The sequence below is a fragment of the Ciona robusta genome, chromosome 4 (assembly GCF_009617815.1).
Source record: "Ciona robusta chromosome 4, ASM961781v2".
Taxonomy (NCBI): Eukaryota; Metazoa; Chordata; class Ascidiacea; order Phlebobranchia; family Cionidae; genus Ciona; species Ciona robusta.
In genome coordinates this window covers 7,046,274-7,067,196 of record NC_143238.1, presented here as the reverse complement: position 1 = coordinate 7,067,196, position 20,923 = coordinate 7,046,274, and the positions used below count along the sequence as shown (strand labels likewise).

The 20,923-nt window shown below is 37.7% G+C and overlaps 4 protein-coding genes across 5 annotated transcripts; 3 read left to right on the top strand and 1 right to left on the bottom strand.

The window, feature by feature from the left end:
* Positions 1-101: 101 nt before the first annotated feature.
* On the top strand, positions 102-4,864 carry LOC149737224 (alpha-tectorin-like). Its single transcript, XM_089877596.1, has 14 exons — positions 102-361; positions 604-776; positions 869-983; positions 1,220-1,431; positions 1,713-1,845; positions 2,107-2,251; positions 2,656-2,821; positions 2,888-3,048; positions 3,429-3,609; positions 3,786-3,856; positions 3,927-4,098; positions 4,169-4,285; positions 4,507-4,606; positions 4,673-4,864. Exons 5-14 carry the CDS (start codon positions 1,821-1,823, stop codon positions 4,768-4,770), a joined length of 1,236 nt encoding a protein of 411 aa, XP_089733722.1. The 5' UTR covers positions 102-361; positions 604-776; positions 869-983; positions 1,220-1,431; positions 1,713-1,820; the 3' UTR covers positions 4,771-4,864.
* LOC149737222 (mediator of RNA polymerase II transcription subunit 22-like) lies at positions 4,847-19,307 on the bottom strand. Of its 2 annotated transcripts, none has more exons than XM_089877621.1 (2): positions 19,180-19,307; positions 4,847-5,969 (listed from the first exon to the last, which is right to left on the bottom strand). In XM_089877621.1, the coding sequence occupies exon 2, from the start codon at positions 5,959-5,961 to the stop codon at positions 5,533-5,535; it is 429 nt and encodes a 142-aa protein (XP_089733747.1). In that variant the 5' UTR covers positions 5,962-5,969; positions 19,180-19,307; the 3' UTR covers positions 4,847-5,532. The 2 variants fall into 2 exon arrangements, with proteins under 2 accessions (XP_089733747.1, XP_089733748.1); XM_089877622.1 differs by having other exon boundaries at positions 4,847-5,925; positions 19,180-19,289.
* On the top strand, positions 7,248-12,522 carry LOC149737223 (uncharacterized). The gene is made up of 14 exons (XM_089877586.1): positions 7,248-7,386; positions 7,770-7,945; positions 8,437-8,560; positions 8,911-9,116; positions 9,756-9,894; positions 9,947-10,049; positions 10,330-10,495; positions 10,562-10,722; positions 11,100-11,280; positions 11,461-11,531; positions 11,602-11,773; positions 11,831-11,947; positions 12,171-12,270; positions 12,337-12,522. Exons 1-14 carry the CDS (start codon positions 7,332-7,334, stop codon positions 12,432-12,434), a joined length of 1,869 nt encoding a protein of 622 aa, XP_089733712.1. The 5' UTR covers positions 7,248-7,331; the 3' UTR covers positions 12,435-12,522.
* LOC149737221 (uncharacterized) lies at positions 14,762-20,106 on the top strand. The gene is made up of 10 exons (XM_089877593.1): positions 14,762-14,898; positions 15,367-15,434; positions 15,650-15,761; positions 15,940-16,080; positions 16,456-16,646; positions 16,947-17,132; positions 17,971-18,135; positions 18,463-18,622; positions 19,202-19,294; positions 19,717-20,106. Exons 1-10 carry the CDS (start codon positions 14,847-14,849, stop codon positions 19,836-19,838), a joined length of 1,290 nt encoding a protein of 429 aa, XP_089733719.1. The 5' UTR covers positions 14,762-14,846; the 3' UTR covers positions 19,839-20,106.
* Positions 20,107-20,923: the final 817 nt, after the last annotated feature.

The following is a 20,923-nucleotide window of genomic DNA, read 5'->3' as shown; positions in this document are numbered from 1 at the left end:
AGATCCGAAATGAGGGAACATGCAGAAAAACTGTTTTAAGCCACTGCGAATGAATGAATGTTGTGTGGTGGGCTCCACAGATAGAGACGTTCTGCCTTACACACAGAAAAGTCTGTAAAATGTCTGTAAATTGTTGGAACCATAAATAAAGAACAATGACGCATATAGACAGACGTTAAATGTCAGGAGGGCCGTATTAGAGACAATGAATACACGAGATCATTAAAACGGAAATCAAGGCAATGGTTCAATTCTTTGTTTAATAATTCCGAAGCATCGCTGCATCATAGTTATCATTAACCTGTAGACGCAGCCATGGAAGGTGTTCTAACATTACTTCTGATGTTCGTATATTTGCAAGGTAAAAGCTCTAGTTTGTTATCGTATAATTTCCAACTATTATGCGAAAATAGACTATAGTAGTCTTAAAAAATCTTGAAAATATACCTTTGCAATAAATCTTTTCATTCACTGCTTTTAATATTGGACTTTATGTTGTAAGGTGAAGTATTCATAGCAGCACTTCCTGGGTAAAGCAGAGAGTATAAGAAATACGAAAATGATCCGTCTGTGATACGAATATACTTTTTTTTGTTGCTTTAGGGGCTGTTGAAGCTTTTACCTGTGAGACTGAACACTTTACCGATGTAACTTCCGTTGAAGTGATCTATAAACCTTCAGATAATTGCCGAGAGTTTACACGACGTTTTACTACAGCAAATAACAGAATTTTGGTAATCTTGGCTACAGACGCAGGGCCCACAGCAAACTGTACGGTAAAGATTCTCTACACAATTTTGCTTAAAGTGTAAAAACACAACGTGCGAAAAATGTAATGTTTTCTGATTTTACCAGTGTTTTCGAACAGGCTTTATCAAAAAAAGCAACCTATTCAGGACATGCTTGGTTACAAAAATTTTCAAGTGACGTCACCTTGAACTGTAAAACAGGAGTGAACGATGGAATCTCATTGTATATAACAAGTAAACATTCTATTTGTTTTTGGAATGTAATTTTGTGTCGTTTCGATGTAACTTTCGACTGTGTCGCTTTAATTAAAGGAAGTGAGCCGATTGGTTAGGAAGTATTATGGCGTGGTTGTGATTTGCTTGTATTTCAACCTTTTATTGTCTCCGTGGTTTTACCATTATTACCAAGGACACTGGACTGTGTTCATTTACAAACAAACGTTTTAAAAACAATAATAACACCTGCGCAGGCACGACGTTCTCCAACGTTTGTCCAGGTGGTAGCATAACAGAAATCAATGCTGGTAGCTCATTTTCGGTCGGCAACTACAACGGCAGCACAAACTACTTACCACGACAATTCTGTGAGTGACAAATCAGAACTGGCAACTCAGGCGACAATTGTAACTTTACATTCGTAAACACTGGAGTTCAAAGTTTGCCACCCGGGGATTTTGTCACGGTAATTACAAAATGCATTTAAAGAGAACTGTTTTTCTGCTCAGTTGTCTGTACATATATACTGGTGGGGGTGGGCGAAGACGAGATACCTTTAGCACATAATATCCAAATGTCCGGATCGTGTTTTGAACAATTACCAGCGGTCGATGGGAGTTGTGAATATACGGTTTTATACTTCTTTGATTATTCTTTATTTACTTCCAAATGGGACGATAAAACTAAATGAAAAGGTGTTCTATCTCCCTTCACCCCACCGAAACCTGCCTTTTGTTTTTAAAATAGATATCAGATCAATCACGAATAAGACTCATCAATCCGTTAACTGGAGTGCACAGTATTAATTCTTCTTCGGCCACAGTCACATTCATAAGTAACAACAATACGGAAACGATGGGAGTCAACTTTATTTTTGCACGTAAGAAACTTTTAAAGTTAACAGATGAATATACACTTGACTAAATTGCAAAAGGTGGTTTTCCTATTAATCAGGACAAAGCTCTTGCCGTTCGCCTTCGTAGAATCGGCAGGCTTTAACATTTAGAGAGGTTTGTGTGGTATAATGAGTATTGGGCCAATTTCGGCATACAACTCATGTCCATTTGTGAGTCTCGCCTTCATGCAACAAAAAGATATGGCGACCGCTTTACGTTCAGATATTCACATCTTTAATTTTCAGGTTGTGGGCAGCCAGTGATACCAAATACTACTGTTGCTGCCACCCAAGCCCCAACCCCCGCTCCTGCCACCCAAGCCCCAACCCCCGCTCCTGCCACTACCCCTGTTCTTCCACCGATTGTTTGCTCAATCTCACCAAGTTTTAGGTAAGTTGTCTTTATCATTTACCATCTTGTTTTTCTTATTCTGGTGGGTTGGAACTTGAGTGACTTACCCATGGTTGCCACTCCCATGTCCACAGTCGAATTGCTAGTTATTGCAGTGTGTGTATAAGCAGACATGACTTTTGTTTGGTTTGGTTATTTATATCCTTGTGGGTGGGAACTTGAGGGACTTATCCATGGTTGCCACTCCCATGTCCACAGTCTAATTGCTAGTTATTGCAGTGTGTGTATAAGCAGACATGACTTTTGTTTGGTTTGGCTATTTATATGCTCGTGGGTGGAAACTTGAGGGACTTATCCATGGTTGCCACTCCCATGCCTACAGTCGAGTTGCTAAAGCTTTTGTAGTGCGTGGATAAGCAGACATAACCTCGTTGTTCAAACAGCCTCAGCAGCGACATGTTGCGGATGTTAAACGCCAGTTCAACCGACCAGCTCATTATTTCACCAACATACGTTGAAGACATCAGCACAGTCCCATCCAAATGTAAAGCACTTGGCAGTCAACCAACCTTCCATTTTAATCTGACTGACTGTCCCGCAGTTTACAAGGTATAATCTTAAAGTTCCTATTTATCACATAAAGGTTGGTCAATTTTTAATCCACTTCGTTTTCAGTCAAACGGGACACACATGTCTGTTACGTACGTTATACGTAATAAGGCTGGCTTTAACCGGCCCTCGGTAATTCAAAGATTCAAAGACATCGCAATGAACATTACATGTGATTTCAAAACACAAGAAATGATCAATTTCGCTCAAATAATCCCAGAAATACAGTGAGTTGAATGAATGAATAAAAACTTACTTTATCCTCGCGTGGCCGTAAAACGACAGTCGTTATAACACGGGTGTTCTGTTTCATACACATCGTGCTCACTTACGATTTACCACGTATGCTACTTTGTGGGTGATTGTTTTTTTTTTATTTTTTATTCATGTATGGCTGATAATTTAACCCATTAGCGACCACTGGGTTGAAGCAATTGCCGTTAAGTGTCTTGCCCAAGGAAACATATGCTCACAATGGTAGCAGCGACGAGCCTTGAATCCATTACCTATTGGTTACAGGCAGGCGCGCTTACCACTTTTTCACGGTGCCGGACAAAGTTAACAAATCATTCGGTCAAATATCAAATTATTTCAACATTTTCCGCAGAAAAATTCAAGTTTTCCAAACATCAGTTAGCGGACGGTTCGACATCGACTTTGGGTTCTACAATTCCAACAGTTTCTCGGTGAAACTCGCTGCTGGGTCAACTGTTAGCGTACCAAACCCCGTCTATGCAAGAATCGGCTTAGCTAATATCCCGTCTAATGTTCGCAACTTAATTGTGCAGGTTTGTTATGTTGTAACAAAAAATTATCTTCGCACGAATTGAATTGCTGTTTAAACGCAGGAAACAAAGTGATTCATTGTTTCATGCGAAACAAACGAACAATGCGATTGTTAGTCGCGTGTCGATTCGTGGTATCGCTAATACGTAACACATAACATATTCGATTCAATTTACAGACGAAAAGATGTTGGGCGACAAATACGATGCATCCAAACTCTACAAAGAACTATAATCTAATATCTCAAAGGTTCATACCGGTTATTCAATGTGTAATGACCTGACAAGTTTGCACAACATTATATCTTTTTACATTACAGCTGTCCTGCTGATAGTTATACAACGGTGACACGCAACCACAACTCTAGTTACACAACTTTCGAATTCAAATCGTTCATCTGGACCAACGTCACACTCTCGTCTCAACAAATATACGTCCACTGTGAAGTGACAATATGTGATCAAAACTTGAACGCAACCTGCAATACCCTTGTAAATACAAAGCAATAATATCACTGATATATATATGATTATTGATCAATCGATTCTTCTTGTTCTATAGAACTGTGCATCCGGTCGCCGACGTCGCGATGCTTACACGAATCCGTACAAGGTCATTTCTGCTGGTCCCGTCCTCATTGCTACAAGTATAGATGGTGATACGAGACCATGTGAACAGGTGGGTTGCTCATGTTATATTTTGACAGTAATCATAAGGTGTATGAATACGACACTGTGTGTGTCTGGTGTATGAGAAGACATCCATGTTATAACTCGACAGTGAGCAAGAGGTGTATGAATATACCATGTGTGTCTGATGTATCAGAAGACACCTATGTTATAATTGGACAGCAAGATACAAAAGTAGAAACTTTAACAATACAAACTCTTGCATTCCAGAATGAATATTGTTCCGATGTATGTACGATGATGGGTGGTAAGCCCGTATGCTCGTGTGGTGAAGGGTTGAAACTTGGAGACGATATGAAAACATGTGTTGGTAGGCATAGGACGAGATTGGTGCTTATTGTGTGTTGTGGTTCAACTAAACAAACTGTCTTTGTAGAATTGCCGAACGAGGATTCGAACACGCTGGTCTACCTAATGGGGATTTCCCTGGTACTTTTACTTGGAATAATAGCAATGAAGAAATTCAACGCATAGTGAATGCACTGTGTTGTATACATGCCTAATATAACAACGGGTGACATTAGAAAGATCTATAAGCGGAATAAATCATATTCGTATTCAAATGTATGTGTTTTTTTTGTTTATTGTTTAAGTGGATAAACGCACCCCACACAATACTAATAGGCGAACCACTTCCAGGAAGTAAACTCGTTATGACTCTCCGAGATTGCCTTGCTTTGAGCACAGCAGTACTGTTAATGTAACCATAATCGGAAGATAGAAAGGCACTTACAAAGTAAACGTTTTCTATTCTATATGGTTGAGTTCATACAGCAAGGTATGGCAGGGGAAGTGGCATTAGGGCCAGAGTTGGTCCATTACACCAAAGTTGATGAGACATTCTAATAGGGTGAGGTACTGAGGTTATACTACGAGACAAACTACTTGGTCTCAAAAGTTTTTTATGCAGTTTTATATGGATGAGGTATTACAGTGAGGCACACAAGCGGTATCTGGGATTTAGGCCAGAGTTTTATACATATATTACCAGGTTACTTGGTGATATTACATCAATTGAAACAATAACATGGGGCCTAAAGAGCACCCTGATTTTCCAAAAGCTTGGCACCTAAGGGCAAAGCACAAGCAGACCTCTGCTAATGGCTTATTGTATTGTCTTTTGGGGTAATGGGCCAAATCTGGCCAAATTCCTAGGTCCTCAAGGACTTCACCCATTAGAAAAGAATAGCTCTATCAAAAGCTGATTAATGCAAAGGTAATTTTACCAACTATAGTTTATTGTTTTGGGCGGATTGAGCTGTAAAGTTCCGACTCCAAATCATGTAATACGACGGACGCTTCGTCTCGTAGTCGAACTAACTGTTCGTTCCATTTCCCCGACACTAAGTTAAGTTGGTTATTTTGTGCCTCAATATGTCGGTTGATGCTTGGGAAGTCATTCAGAATAAGAAATGTTTTAAGCTCAGCAATCAAACGTAGAAGCGACTCCCCTGCACGGACAATGTTAGCCGACCGAACCCTCATTTGGTAAACGTCGTAATAATTTTGCGTCGCTCGATCCAGTTGTTGGTTTTCATCAACTTTCCCCGACTTTATGATTTCACAGAAGTTATCCAGCATTGAACGAATGTCGTCTTTCAATCTTTTGTTGTACGAGTTTAATTGATTCTGTATTGTATGAGACAAAACTTGTCGTTGCGCCATTCTTGCAACTTTACTCCAAAAGTAAAAAATCGAGATCAATATTTAAGCTAAACTGTAAGGATAAGCTACTAACTGCAAGAACAAATAGTAAAATTATATTTAAGTTAGTTGAACATCAGGTTTTAATGATGAATCCTTGTTCTTCATGATCTGCTAAAGCCTAACAACTGTTTAGCTTGCCATGAATCCGTTAACAATTAATTGCCCTGAAAAATAACGGCTGTTCAACTAACCCAAACTACTAAAACATCGCAACAGGGACCCTTAACCCATAGCCTAATCATAGTTTAATATAGAAGAAGCCGTATTATTAAACTATGGCCTAATTTGTAACGTTGGAGAGAATTCTTCACTAGTGCCCAAAAAGACTAACTGGGGTTGATAAGTTGTATTTATAGTTTAAATAAAAGCTTCCAAAATGGTACAAACTGTTTACACATAACTCTAAAAACAAGTTTTACAAACACGTTGAACGAAATTTGTTTTGTTTTAGGGTTTTAACCTAATTCTGTTAATAATAAGTTATGAAGACGTGCGTTGGTTTGGTCCCGCATATTATAAAGTCCCATATGGCCAACAATCACTTTTTGACATTAAAATTGTTTTCGTACTTTAACTGATGTGTTACTTGTTATTAAAAACTATAAATGAATTTATTATATGTAATATATAGTATTAATAGTAATGCATCGCGCCGTGGCATAGTGGTAGCGTGCCTTTCTCCTAACAAATAGGATCAGGTTTATGTTTCGTTCTCTTTAATCGTCCCATTTGGTAGTCAATAAACAATATGAACAGATTAATATAACTGTATGTCCCCATGTTCCTAACATAAAGTTGTGACACGATTGCGAAATATGATAAACCAACAGCACCAGGAACGTTAGATTGGTAGGTCGGGAGAAGATGGGACACCTTTTCATTCTATTTTCTCGTCCCATTTGTTAGTAAACAAACAACATTTAAATAATTATAAATCGGTACCCTCACGACTTCCATATACCGTTGTTGATTGTTTAAAACACGATCAGGATATTTGGATATTATTTGTTAAAGGTGTCTCATCTTACCCCATATTACTATAATAACTTTTATATGTCTCTTCGATTATGGTAGCGAAGATTTAAGAAAAAACACGAAAAGACAAGATATAGCGAATATCTTTATAATATAATACCGTATAGTGTAGCCTACCGCGCGCATTCAATTCTTCTTTAAACGCAGGAAACGAATTGATTCATTGTTCTCTTCTTATCCCACAGTACTATCCCACAGTTATACAGAACAGGAAATGAAGACAACATGACGAACCCCTTGTTTAAACCTTTCATACACCGCAAGCTAAATATCATTAACCTGTGCAAGCAGCCATGGAAGGTTCATTTAAATTGGTTCTGCTGTTCGTATGTTTGCAATGTTGCTGGGGTAAGTGGCGATTTGTAAATAAATGTTTAAAAAATAAAATGTGTTTTTTACTTGTTCTTATTGTTTGAATTAATGATTGAAACTCAGTTTATCTCCAACAACAGTTGTTATAACAGGGGTGTTTTGTTTCATTACTTTCATGTACACCCCGTGCCCATTTACAAGCTATACCACGTATGTAACTTATTTATCCTCGCATGGCGGGGTAACTGCAGTCGTTATAACACGGGTGTTTTGTTTCATACACCTCGTGCCCGCTTACGAGTTACCACGTATGTAACTTTGTAGTGATTGTTTTTTATTTATACGGCGAAAAATTTAGACATCTCATTTATCACCATGCGATTATAGAAATTATACTGTTCAGTCTCTTTTGCATACAGGAGGGGCCATGGGAAGTTTTTTTTGCGGGACCGAAACATCAAGGTTTATCAATTTTAGAAAAGTGAATTACGCACCATCAGACAACTGTAGCGATTTCACGCGAGATAACACTGCTCCGCAGGGATTGAGCCTAGTGGTTTTGTTTACAGAGATTGGACCCTCCGCTAATTGCACTGTAAGATATAGAAGGCCTACTGCTTTGTGGGATAACAGTTCCATAATTCCAAATCGTGTTTTTAACAATTAACAATGCCTTTTAAGAGTCGCGGGACTACGTTTATATAGTTCAGTAAATATTTTTTATTTGCTACTAAATGGGACAAGCAAAGGAAATGAAAACATATCCCATCTAACCCCACTATACTGCACACAAGAGTGAAATGGTCAATGTTTTTAGTCTATTTTATCGTCCCGTTTGGTAGTAAATTGTTGTACAGTTGTTATATAACACGGATGTTCTGTTACATACACCTCGTGCCCGCTTACGAGTTACCGCACGCATGTAACTTTGTGGGCGGTTTTTAACGTTAGTACTTGTTAAAACAAAACATATTTTTCTCTCTTTCCAGTGGTTGCTTTTATTTTCACGTCTTCTTTATTAATTATTTTTTACTAAAACGTGCCCATTCATTAAGAGTTATGCTGTCTTGTTCTTTCTTTATATAGATCGCTGTGGGTATACAATTTATTACATATAAACAAGGAGATTACCTTATGTATACTGGTGGTCCTTCTATACGTGTAAGGTGCCAACCTGGGGCCATGGATTCCGTTAGCATGCAATTTGTGGGTAAGTGAAACTAATTAATCGATTCGTTCGTAATTTATCACGAACGTAATCGCACCAGAAAATAAAACTTGACAAGCCGTTTCTATTTTCTCGTTTAAAAAAATGCATCCTAGAGACTGCATGGATTGAATGAAGTTAACTATTTTTTAAGGGGATATATCTTGTTTTTTTCTTGTAATTTATGGCTGATAGTTAAAACAACCCACAAGTGACCCAAAATGGTAGCAGCGAGCCTCGAACCGGTAAACTAGAGTTTAGCGCGCTATACAACCACTTTGCCAAGGCGCCGAAAAAATATTGAATGCTCGTTATTAAAGACAACGTAATTATTATCAATCGTATTCATGCAGGTTACAACCCGAGTATTTGTCCATCGCAAACCACAAGCCTCAATCCCGGAGCTTCGGTTACCGTTGGAAATTACAACAGCACCACAAATTATGCCGATTCCTTGTTCTGCCGTTGGCGAATTATTGCGGCAAACACAAGCGATAACTGTAACTTTACATTTGTGAACACTGGTGTCCAAAGTTTGCCAGGTGGAGACTATGTCACGGTAATTCCGGTTTAAAATTAACTTGTCGATATGGCTTAGCCAAGAAACCCATACTGTTTCTAACAGAAAGTCTCTTTTTAAGTGTATAAGTCTGTTCGTCTCTTAAGTTAAAGGTTTATAAGTCCGAATCGTGTTTTTCTAATACTTAATTCTTTCAAGAACCCAAATCGATGTTCTATTCAGATCGCCTTTATTTAACGCAACATATATATATATTGCTTGTTGAGCACGGTAGTGGTCATATAGATCCTTTTTCGTCGAACAGTTGTTCTTGGCTTTGTTGTTGTTGTTGCTGATAGGGCGATTTTTTCCGCACTTATCCTAATTCTCAATTCTAGCATTTTCTTTAATCTCTTTATTGAAATCAAATCGTAATATATATTTATAATTTTTAGACAGATTTAAAACCGCACAATTAGCGTGTGTGCACCGAAGCGTAGACGAGTGCCTTTTTCGTATCGTTATCTTTGGTATAAATACCACGTCTCTAGTTTCTTCGCTTTTTTAGTTTACCGCTCGCGATAAATCATTATGCAGCCGCCACAATATGAATAATATTAACTTCTAACATTACCTATAATACGGCGTGATTACGGTTTATCCAAATTCACAAAAACAAACGTCTTGTTTTTAATATAGGTGGCTGACAGACTAACACAAAAGGGGATTCTGAATCCGCTAACTGGTGTGCATACAATACAAAGCAATGACCTCTCTATTGATTTCATGAGCAACAACGACATGACTGCAAATAACGGAGTTCGTTTCATTGTCACGCGTAAGACGCCTTGGCTTCCTTACATCCAGGTATTTACAACTTTAATTTTCAGGTTGTGGGCAACTTGTGACTCCAATTGTTGCTGCCACCCAAGCTCCAACTGTCACTACCCCTGTTCTTCCACCGATTGTTTGCTCAATCTCGCCAAGTTTTAAGTAAGTTGTCTTTCTTATTTACCATCTTGTTTTTCTTATTCTGTTGGGTGGGAACTTGAGTGGCTTACCCATGGTAGCCACTTCCATGCCCACAGTCTAATTGCTAGTTATTGCAGTGTGTGTATAAGCAGACATGACTTTTGTTTGGTTTGGTTATTTATATCCTTGTGGGTGGAAACTTGAGGGACTTATCCATGGTAGCCACTCCCATGCCTACAGTCGAGTTGCTAAAGCTTTTGCAGTGCGTGTATAAGGAGACCTAATATTTTTGTTCAAACAGCCTCAGCAGCGACATGTTGCGGATGTTAAACGCCAGTTCAACCGACCAGCTCATTATTTCACCAACATACGTTGAAGACATCAGCACAGTCCCATCCAAGTGTAAAGCACTTGGCAGTCAACCAACCTTCCATTTTAATCTGACTGACTGTCCCGCAGTTTACAAGGTATAATCTTAAAGTTCCTATTTATCACATAAAGGTTGGTCAATTTTTAATCCACTTCGTTTTCAGTCAAACGGGACACACATGTCTGTTACGTACGTTATACGTAACAAGGCTGGCTTTAATCGGCCCTCGGTAGTTCAAAGATTCAAAGACATCGCAATGAACATTACATGTGATTTCAAAACACAAGAAATGATCAATTTCGCTCAAATAATCCCAGAAATACAGTGAGTTGAATGAATGAATAAAAACTTACTTTATCCTCGCGTGGCCGGAAAACGACAGTCGTTATAACACGGGTGTTATGTTTCATACACATCGTGCTCACTTACGATTTACCACGTATGCTACTTTGTGGGTGATTGTTTTTTTATTTTTTATTCATGTATGGCTGATAATTAAACCCATTAGTGACCACTGGGTTGAAGCAATTGCCGTTAAGTGTCTTGCCCAAGGATACATATGCTCACAATGGTAGCAGCGACGAGCCTTGAACCCATTACCTATTGGTTACAGGCAGGCGCGCTAACCACTTTTCCACGGTGCCGGACAAAGTTAACAAATCATTCGGTCAAATATCAAATTATTTCAACATTTTCCGCAGAAAAATTCAAGTTTTCCAAACATCAGTTAGCGGACGGTTCGACATCGACTTTGGGTTCTACAATTCTCCAAATTTTTCGGTGAAACTCGCTGCCGGGTCAACTGTTAGCGTACCAAACCCCGTCTATGCAAGAATCGGCTTAGCTAATATCCCGTCTAATGTTCGCAACCTAATTGTGCAGGTTTGTTATGTTATAACAAAAAATAATCTACCGCACGAAGTGAACTGTTGTTTAAACGCAGGAAACAAAGTGATTCATTGTTTCATGCTGCGAAAGAAACGAACAATGCGATTGTTAGTCGCGTGTCGATTCGTGGTATCGCTAATACGTAACACATAACATATTCGATTCAATTTACAGACGAAAAGATGTTGGGCGACAAATACGATGCATCCAAACTCTACGAGGAACTATAATCTAATATCTCAAAGGTTCATACCGGTTATTCAATGTGTAATGACCTGACAAGTTTGCACAACATTATATCTTTTTACATTACAGCTGTCCTGCTGATAGTTATACAACGGTGACACGCAACCACAACTCTAGTTACACAACTTTCGAATTCAAATCGTTCATATGGACCAACGTCACACTCTCGTCTCAACAAATATACGTCCACTGTGAAGTGACAATATGTGATCAAAACTTGAACGCAACCTGCAATACCCTTGTAAATACAAAGCAATAATATCACTGATATATGATAAATCCTTTATTCTTGTTCTAGAACTGTGCACCCAGTCGTCGACGTCGCGATGCTTCTACGAATTCGTACAAGGTCATTTCTGCTGGTCCCGTCCTAATTGCTACAAGTATAGATGATGATACGAGACCATGTGAACAGGTGGGTTGCTCATGCTATATTTTGACAGTGAGCATAATGGTGTAAGTATACACCACAAGTGTCTGATGTATAAGAACACACCCATGTTATAACTTTACAGTGAGCATGAGGTGTATGAATACACCATGTGTGTCTGATGTATAAGAAGACACCCATGTTATATCTTGACAGTGAGCATAAGGTTAAAGTAGAAAGTTAAACAGTATGAACTCTTGCATTCCAGAATGATTATTGTTCCGATGTATGTACGATGATGGGTGGTAAGCCCGTATGCTCGTGTGGTGAAGGGTTGAAACTTGGAGAGGATATGAGAACATGTGTTGGTAAGCATAGGATGAGCTTGGTGCTTATTGTGTGTTGTGGTTCAACTAAACAAACTGTCTTTGTAGAATTGCCGAACGAGGATTCGAACACGCTGGTCTACCTAATGGGGATTACCCTGGTACTTCTTCTTAGAATAATAGCAATGAAGAAATTCAATGCATAGTGAATGCACTGTGTTGTATACATGCCTAATATAACAACGGGTAAAACTAGAAAGATCTATAAGCGGAATAAATCATATTATATTTAAATGTATGTGTTTTTTTAAGTCATACTTAAAAATGCATTCACGTGCGGTAAAACTCTGAGAGCTAAAGCACAACACAATTTGATTTTTTTGGAAGAAAATGATTTAAAGGTACCGGCATGTCTTTTACTTGCAATTGTTTTGCATTGAGCGCATTTAAATGAAGAATTAATCTGTGACAATGTTCATTAAACTAGAAAGTTTTAATAACGTCGTACAAGTTCCAAAGGTGGCTGTACACAGTATCCGGCGTGCTAATTCGCTTGCAAAGTCGTATGCAAACCCGTGTCCAATTTCGCATGCGGCAGGGAAATCCGGAAAAAACAGACAAAACGGACGAATTCCGGATACTGTGTACAGCCTCCTTTAACCGAATATTTTACAACTTTCTTAACAGTACACCAGTCTCAGGTCGGATCTAACCCAACTCTTATACGTTAGGATGTGGATAAGTAGTTTGTTTAAATGAATAGACGCATCCCACACAATAAGCAAATTACTTCCAGGAAGTAAATGAAATATGACTCTCCGCCATTCCCTTGCTTTGAGCACGATACTGCTTACTACATCCAGAATCAAAGGATGGAAAGGCACTTACAAAGCAAACGTTTTCTATTCTATATGAGTGAGTTCCTACAGCAAGGTATGGCAGGATAAGCGGAATTTGGTCCAATCTACCAAGAGTTCATGAGACATCTAGTAGGGTGGCTACGAGACAAACTATTTGGCCCGAAAGTTTGTTACGCAATTTTATATGAGCGGGGTATTTGAGGGAAGCACAAAAGCGGTATCGTAGATTTAGCCTAGAGTTGGTCCATTACCCTAAGACAAAGTACAGCTACTGTACGAACAAGTGGCTGTTGTTAGTAATCACTTATAGTAACAGCGCTTAGCATTACACTGGTCTACTACTAAAACTCTAACACAGCATGTCTCACGTAACATCACGAACCTATCAGTTAATAAATATATTTCATTGAAACCTTCCATAAATTACGTAACTTCCCTTTGGTTTTCAAAGACTACGATAACATACACCCGTGTGCTGTACTATACATGCCACGACGTCATTTCCTGTATTTGCTAACGAGCTGCACAAAGATAACGACGGGTTGTTTAGCTTACAGCTATGCTGTAAGGTTGGAGTATACAGTTGCTACAATGGTTGTAATATTACAGCCGTTGAGTTATGTCGTAAAACCTTTGTGGTGTAAGTTGTTAGCATGAATTGTGGAATGTGTTTATAATTAGATGGGTATATATTGTCATGTTAGGATGACACTGCTTTTCATTGATAGGTGGTGGCTGTGGTATACGGTTGATAGTGAAAGGCAATATAAGCAAAGCGGTACAGTACCTTTTTATTTGTTTGAAGAAGTTTACAATATATAGTAGGTTGGGGAAAACGGGACACATTTAGCACATAATATACAACGGTCTGTGAGAGTCGCGATAAGATGGATACCGTTAGCATAAAATACGACATTCTTCCTAGGTGTGTTTTTGAGCAATTAACAACGATATTTTAGAGTTGTGAGGAAACGGTTATTTAAATCTATAAATATTCTTCGTTTAATACTAAATGGGAGTATAAAACAGCCTATATATAAGTGTTAATATGTTTAAATTTTACCATTCGCATGCACTTACTTAAGGAAGAGGTATCAAACAAAATAAGTTTACCTTACAAACCTAAATTTGCAACGCCTTTAAACACATATGTTTGGTTTAGATTAATTCTGTTAAAACCAAAGCATTACCGGGTTAGTTAATGGGGCGTGTTATTTACAAGCGTGTTAATCACAAGCAAGCATGCAGCACATAATAATCTTGATTAGAAACTTGTATTCGGTCGGTAAGGTCGGTACCTACTTGATTAGTATCGATTTTATAAAGCCGGGTGCTTTTGGGAGCATTTCGATTTCCAGTCCATTGAAATTAGTGTTGAAACAACAGCTTTGGTTGCGGTAGAAGTGCAGTTAGTACTTTATTAAGCCAACGTATAAAGCGGACTTGAGTTAGAACAGATTTTTTAGGGCAGTCGCCAACAAACGTATTATAACAGTTGTCGTTTATACTGTAAATGTGTATTTGTTTATAAATTTAACTTAAAGACAGAATAACGAACATTAAATTATTTAAAACTAAGAAAAAATGGAAATAAAAAATGCGCAAAACATTGTCAACGTTTTTTTATTTATTACCAATATAATATTAATAGTTTTAGGACGGCCGTTGTTACCTTAACGTTATGGGTATGCGATACTATATCAAAATCATTAATCGTTTTGTTTTATAGGCGGTAGCAATTCATATTATAGAAATACAATGGAGAAAATGCTTATGGTTTTTGCCTTGTTTTCTGCAATTATTAATTTAGGTAAGTGGCTTTTATTGATTGCTTTTTAATTTTAACGATGAAGTCGTTTTTTTTTTGTATTGGCAAAGTCCTACACGACGACGGCTTACGTGGCCAATTAATTCCAACCAAAAGTAAACTGTATGATTTGTTATTCCAGACTTCCCTATCATTTCAAAACAAAACTAATTGTTTCATAACAAAGAAACCCGCATGGTTAGCGAACATACTTTCTATGACGTCACAACGCGCACATGTTCGCCTGGTTTTCGTACTTAGCGGCATTTTTAATACACAATACACAATAACCTATAAAGTTGCAAATTCAGATGACGATCAATATTTTACTTTATAGAACAAAATATATAAGAGCTACATAATCAAAATCGTCGATGGATTGTTATTTTATAAATTCAATTGCAATTCCTTAAACGTACACATTCCAACTAAAAGTTTTTGCATTACTGATTATATTCTTATCTAACCCAGGTAATTGCGCGAATTTTACTGACTTAGCAACTCAGACAAAGGTGCTTGGCTCCCCAGTTCAATATCAGGTAATTTAACATTTCTATTGTTACTTAAACCATTAAATATGGCGGGAAATCAATATTTGAATAAATCGGTTTAATTAAATTACGGTTTGTCAGAGAAAAATATTTTTCACTGTCTATTATTTTAAAGATGATTGACACCGATCGATATTTGAAATTTGGCGCGATAATTAGTTTAACCAATCAGATTTCTCTATTTAATTTCAAACCTTTTTTAGACAACGGCGATCGGATTTTCAAGCAACACTACTTTTTACTGGTCGCTAGATGGTAGTAGAGTGCTCAACGTGAGTTCAAATGGAAGCGTTTCGTCTTCATCTCCTAATTATGGTGAGAAATAAAATAAACAAAACCATTTAATTACTGTTACAGTAACTCGACAGCGAGCATGAAGTGTATGAATACACCATATGTGTTTGGTGAACAATACGAGATTTTGAAACCTATTTCAACCCATTTTCATTCTACAAGCTACATCATTGATTTACAAACCATTCCTTTATTTCAGCCGCAACGGCAAACATCTCTGGCACCAACGTCACAACGGTATCTATGACGTTTATAATTCTAAACGTGACGTCAGCGATGAACTACGTCATTCAGGTGGAGGGTGATGGGATTGCCACCAACGCTACACTCACTGTGCTTGGTATGTATATGTTTAAATTATCAGATTCTCTAACCTACAGGTCAGCGGTTCGATGCTCGTCGCTACAACATTATAGGCGTGTGTGTTCTTGGGCATAACGCTTAACAACAATTGCTCCAACCCAGTAATCACTAATGGATTGTTCAAGCTATCAGCCACATAAAAAAAACAATCACCCACAAAGTCGTGAGCGGACATGAGGTGTATGGAACGGAACACTCATGCTATAACGACTGTCGCTTCCCTATCGCGCGAGCATAAAAAAATTACATTTATTCATCCAAAGTTACATACGTGGTGGTGGGCACAAGGTGTAGGAAACAAAATAACGATTGTCGTATGTGAAATAAGATTTATTTACTTATAACGTCACAGGCGCATGTGTTGGCTTGCCGAGTGATCTTACGCCATCGTGTTCGATATACAACTGCTCGGCAGAGGGCGCGAGCAAACCAGATGTGAACACGATGAACACGCCGACGTTTTTGTATTCCTGCCAGAACTCGTCTACATGTGGCGCTAATGGGCAGTGGAGAGCCGTAGTAAAGACATGCGGAAGCGTCAAGGTATTTAACAAAAAGGTTTCTCTGAAATACGGTGTGTAGTACTTCAAGTCACATATGAGCGTGGGGGAAGATGGGACACTCTTTCATTATTTCCTCGTCGAATTTGGTAGTAAACAAAGAACATTCAAAGAATCATAAAACCGTATCCTCACGACAACCGTCCATGGTAAATCGTAAGTGTAAGCTGGCACGAGGTGACTGAAATAGAACACCCGTGTTATAACGACTGTCATTTCCCGCCATGAAAGGATAAATATGTTACATCTCAATCGTATGGTAAATAATAATACTAAACGTTAGGTTGGTTGTCGACAATCTGGAATGTGGGGAACAATGTGTTCTATGACGTGTGGGTTGGGTTGCCCAGTTGTTGGGAAATGCGATTTTACTTCTGGAAGTTGTTTACTCAACAATGGCAGTGTTACCACTCAATGTATGGCGGGTTACCAAGAGATAAATTGCGACCAAATGACACCAAGGCCACAGGTGAGGGTTTGTGTATTAAATTATGTTTGTTTATTTAGCTTCACAAGCACCACAGCGAAAATCAAATTAGTTAACCACGAAGAAGGGGGTTAGCAGTAAAACGACAGTCGTTATATTTTCGTCATGGGGTTGTTAATTCTTAAAAAAAAACGTTATTATATGTTAATAATACCCCACCCCCCATGTAGTATTATGTGTTTGTTTATCTGCTCGATTACAATAACAACGGTCGTCATTAGTTGACATAGCGAAAAGGTGAGGTTTAACAGCAAAACATTCGTTGTATAACGCGCGAACAAAGCACACCTATATTGCGCGTTTATACCATTAAACCCAATACCGCGTTCGAATCGCTAAATACGTTCGGTGCGTGGACGTAATATTAAACGAGTATTTGCAGTGGGACAAATGCCCGCTGTGGCCGATTGCGCCAGTTCTGTGTAACGCTCTACTGCCAATATGTAAATTTGGACCCGGGTTTAATGGCATAGTCAAGCGTCTCGTGGTTACGCCTTGGTTTCCTATTTAGAAGCCTCATGTACTGATATAGTTGCCTGTACTTGACAATATGGCTAATAAAAATCATTCTGTAAAATCACACTGAGATAGTTTTCTCAATTTAAAGTTATTGTTTTGTTGACACTACTTGTCAAAAATACTGAAGTGTCAGCCAAATACAACTTAACTTATAACTAATGTCAAACCCAGTGGTCACTAATGGGTGTCATGGGCCAACTGTGGCTTAAATCTCAGGTCCCATGGCATGCCTTGCTGTGGGGCCATTCCATATTAAAGATTTCAATGCAAATTTTTTTATCAAGTTCATTGTTATACACAGATGTCATGTAGTGCTGGAACATGGGGTTCTGGTTGCAACCAAAACTGCAGCGCTGGATGTGTGGTTCCTAATAAATGTAATGGGACAACTGGCCGATGCTTGACATTAGATGGGAGGGAAACTATGGGTTGCCTCAATGGATATTACGGGGTTAATTGTGAAAATGTAAGAAATATTGAAATTATGTTGAATGAATGAATGTAAGTTATTTTTTTCTACATTTCAAGGGAACAACATAACTTTATAAAAACAACTTATTATATAACAAATGACATCCCCCCATTTTTTACACCTTGATCCAAAGACTCAAGTATAAGAAGAAATAACTATACTCTTTTAAATGTTTTAAAGTTTTAAATATGTTTTACGAAAAGGATGAATTTAAAAACAGGCTGGCTGGGCCTATGATCCTGAGGAAAACAAGCTGAACATGTGCTTCAACTACAGCACTGGCCATGTTAACTAGAGTATTAATATGGTTTGCATTAACAGAAAGGTTGCGACCCACAGTTGGGAACTTGGGGCATAAACTGCACAATGGCTTGTGGTAGAGGGTGCCCAGTACAAGGTGTATGCAACCAAACTAATGGTATTTGTTCAAGTGAAGCGAACCCGTGTTTGAAGGGATACAGTGGACCTACATGCGCCACACGTGAGTTTATGCTTGTTCTTATTGCTAACACTGATTGAATGATGGATTTTTGTGATGGAAAATATGTTGGATTTTCATTATTTTAATACTTTAATGGAAATATCAATGATCCTATCGAGTTATCTTAGTATTAACTGCACGAATATGGTCTACTATAAGTTCGTGTAAGAAAGGCAAAAAACACGACGCACGCATTAGAATTTCAGGGCCTGCGGGAGTACCCTGGTATTTGTGAGGGCCTGCGTGCAGGCCTTGCAGGCCCGCATTCAGCGCCAATGGTAGTAGCACTAAGTGTTTTGTTACACTCGATCTCCTATGTAAGTGTGAACGAATAGTGAAACTAATCAACCGTTTCTTCTGCATTGTGTACAAGTTTCACCTACACATCTAATTTTAACTTGGTTGTACGTAATAGCTTCTGGGTTAAAAAGCTTGTGTACAAATAGAAATACACTGTAAACAGTAATATTGCACTAGCTACAAAAATACTGAGCTAGTTATATAAACTAAACATGTGAATTAGCTTCTTATATAATATTAAAGTCACTCATACTTACATTTTCACTTTATTATTCCCAGCTATATGTGGAGACTGCAATGGTGGTGTATGTGTTGCTCCCAATCTATGTCAGCTCTGCCCTGCACATTTTGCATCAGGAACCTCATGTAGAAGTAAGTGTCGTATCTGTGTAAATATTATATATGAGGTTTAGCATGTGTAACATTTACAACTGTTTTAAAAGAAACACAATTATTTAAATTATAAATACTTCAACATTCACACAATATTTTTTTGCATTTTATGAATGAAACTATATTCTTGTGTGGGTCAATTATAGGCTAACTAAACAGATTTGATACTTTATATGTGTGTTTTGTTTCATACACCTTCTGCCGCTTACAAGTTACCATGTATGTAACTTATTTCTGGGTGATTGTTTTTCTGTATGGCCGACAATTTGGAAAACCGATTAGTGACCACTGGGTTTGATTTTAATATTGTGCCCAAAATTTACATTTGAAACATTTCACCAGCAATATCATAGCCATCATCCCAGTTTATGACTAATATTAACACCATTGTTACATCATAGATATTCGTTTGGATGGATTTGTTAAAGGAGCAATCCCAACTTTTGTGATTCTCGCTTTCATTGTTATCTTGCTCTCTGTCTCCTCCAAGTGGTACATCAGACGAAAACTCAAAATTAACTGAACTTCAAATGGACAAATATAGACAGCTGATGACAGGCATATTATATTTGTTTAGTAAAACAACTTTTCTTGCGTTTGTTTGCGCACCGATGTTTAAACGTTCTATACATGTCGTTATTATTGAGATGAATGACTTTCAATTTCACATGAACATCTTATAAAACTTTTAATTGTAGGCGATGTGCGGCTTTTTGAATGTTCTGTGTTATATAATATTTTAATCACTGTACAAATTTCATCATTTGTTATGAATAAAATTAATTCATGAACTCAAGTGCTTATTTCAAACAAAACAGTATTTTGTATCATGTATCATGAGTATTTTGTATCATGAGTATTTTGTATCATGAGTATTTTATATCATGTATCATGTATATATAAAAATTAAGATAATTCATAAACATCTGTTAAAAAATTATGAAAATAAAATAAATGCAATTAAATAATGGTGACACAAGCTTTAATACATGTGAGGTTGGGATTTTCAATATTCAGGGCTGTTCTATTAAAAGACAGTAAAAAAACATGGTTGCTGACAGTGTATAGTATATAGTTAGTCTGGTAGTTCAACTCTAAGGTAAGCTTGCAAATATAAGCTTCATTCATTTACATTCAAGTCTGGACACGTCTAGCTGCTGTTTCATACACCTCGTGCCAGCTTACGAGTTACCACGTATGTAACTTTGTTGGTAAGTGTTTTTCTATATGGCTGACAATTTAGACAACCCGCAATGGAACTCCGTAACCTTTGTGCTAGAGCCAGACTTGCCAACTCTTGACTTGCTACTCCGAATTCATTAATGATCAATCAGGTATTTCCATGTAATGAATGTTACTGTATGCAGTTAAAGGTCATGTTGACATATTGCACAAGAAAAACAAATGTTTGTAATGCAATTTAAATAAGGTAACTTAGGTTCATACATCGTCATTTTGAAAAAAGCAAATGTTCAACTGAGTTTGATTGAGAACATAGGAATAAAAAATTATTTTATATTATCACCACTAATTAAAAACATTAGCTAGATTGACCACCTCTTTTTATTTACTTAAAATCTGCTTTCACAAAATAAAAATATTGAGAGT

Excerpts from the sequence above, each read along its gene's own strand:
- LOC149737221 (XM_089877593.1), top strand. The coding sequence starts at position 14,847 with ATGGAGAAAATGCTTATGGTTTTTGCCTTGTTTTCTGCAATTATTAAT. Across the intron at positions 15,762-15,939 it reads GTCTTCATCTCCTAATTATG|CCGCAACGGCAAACATCTCT; the intron begins GTGAGAAATAAA and ends CCTTTATTTCAG. Across the intron at positions 16,647-16,946 it reads AGACATGCGGAAGCGTCAAG|GTTGGTTGTCGACAATCTGG; the intron begins GTATTTAACAAA and ends ACTAAACGTTAG.
- LOC149737224 (XM_089877596.1), top strand. The coding sequence starts at position 1,821 with ATGGGAGTCAACTTTATTTTTGCAC. Across the intron at positions 2,822-2,887 it reads ACTGTCCCGCAGTTTACAAG|TCAAACGGGACACACATGTC; the intron begins GTATAATCTTAA and ends CTTCGTTTTCAG. Across the intron at positions 4,286-4,506 it reads ATACGAGACCATGTGAACAG|AATGAATATTGTTCCGATGT; the intron begins GTGGGTTGCTCA and ends CTTGCATTCCAG.
- LOC149737223 (XM_089877586.1), top strand. The coding sequence starts at position 7,332 with ATGGAAGGTTCATTTAAATTGGTTCTGCTGTTCGTATGTTTGCAATGT. Across the intron at positions 7,387-7,769 it reads ATGTTTGCAATGTTGCTGGG|GAGGGGCCATGGGAAGTTTT; the intron begins GTAAGTGGCGAT and ends TTTTGCATACAG. Across the intron at positions 11,948-12,170 it reads ATACGAGACCATGTGAACAG|AATGATTATTGTTCCGATGT; the intron begins GTGGGTTGCTCA and ends CTTGCATTCCAG.
- LOC149737222 (XM_089877621.1), bottom strand. The coding sequence starts at position 5,961 with ATGGCGCAACGACAAGTTTTGTCTCATACAATACAGAATCAATTAAAC.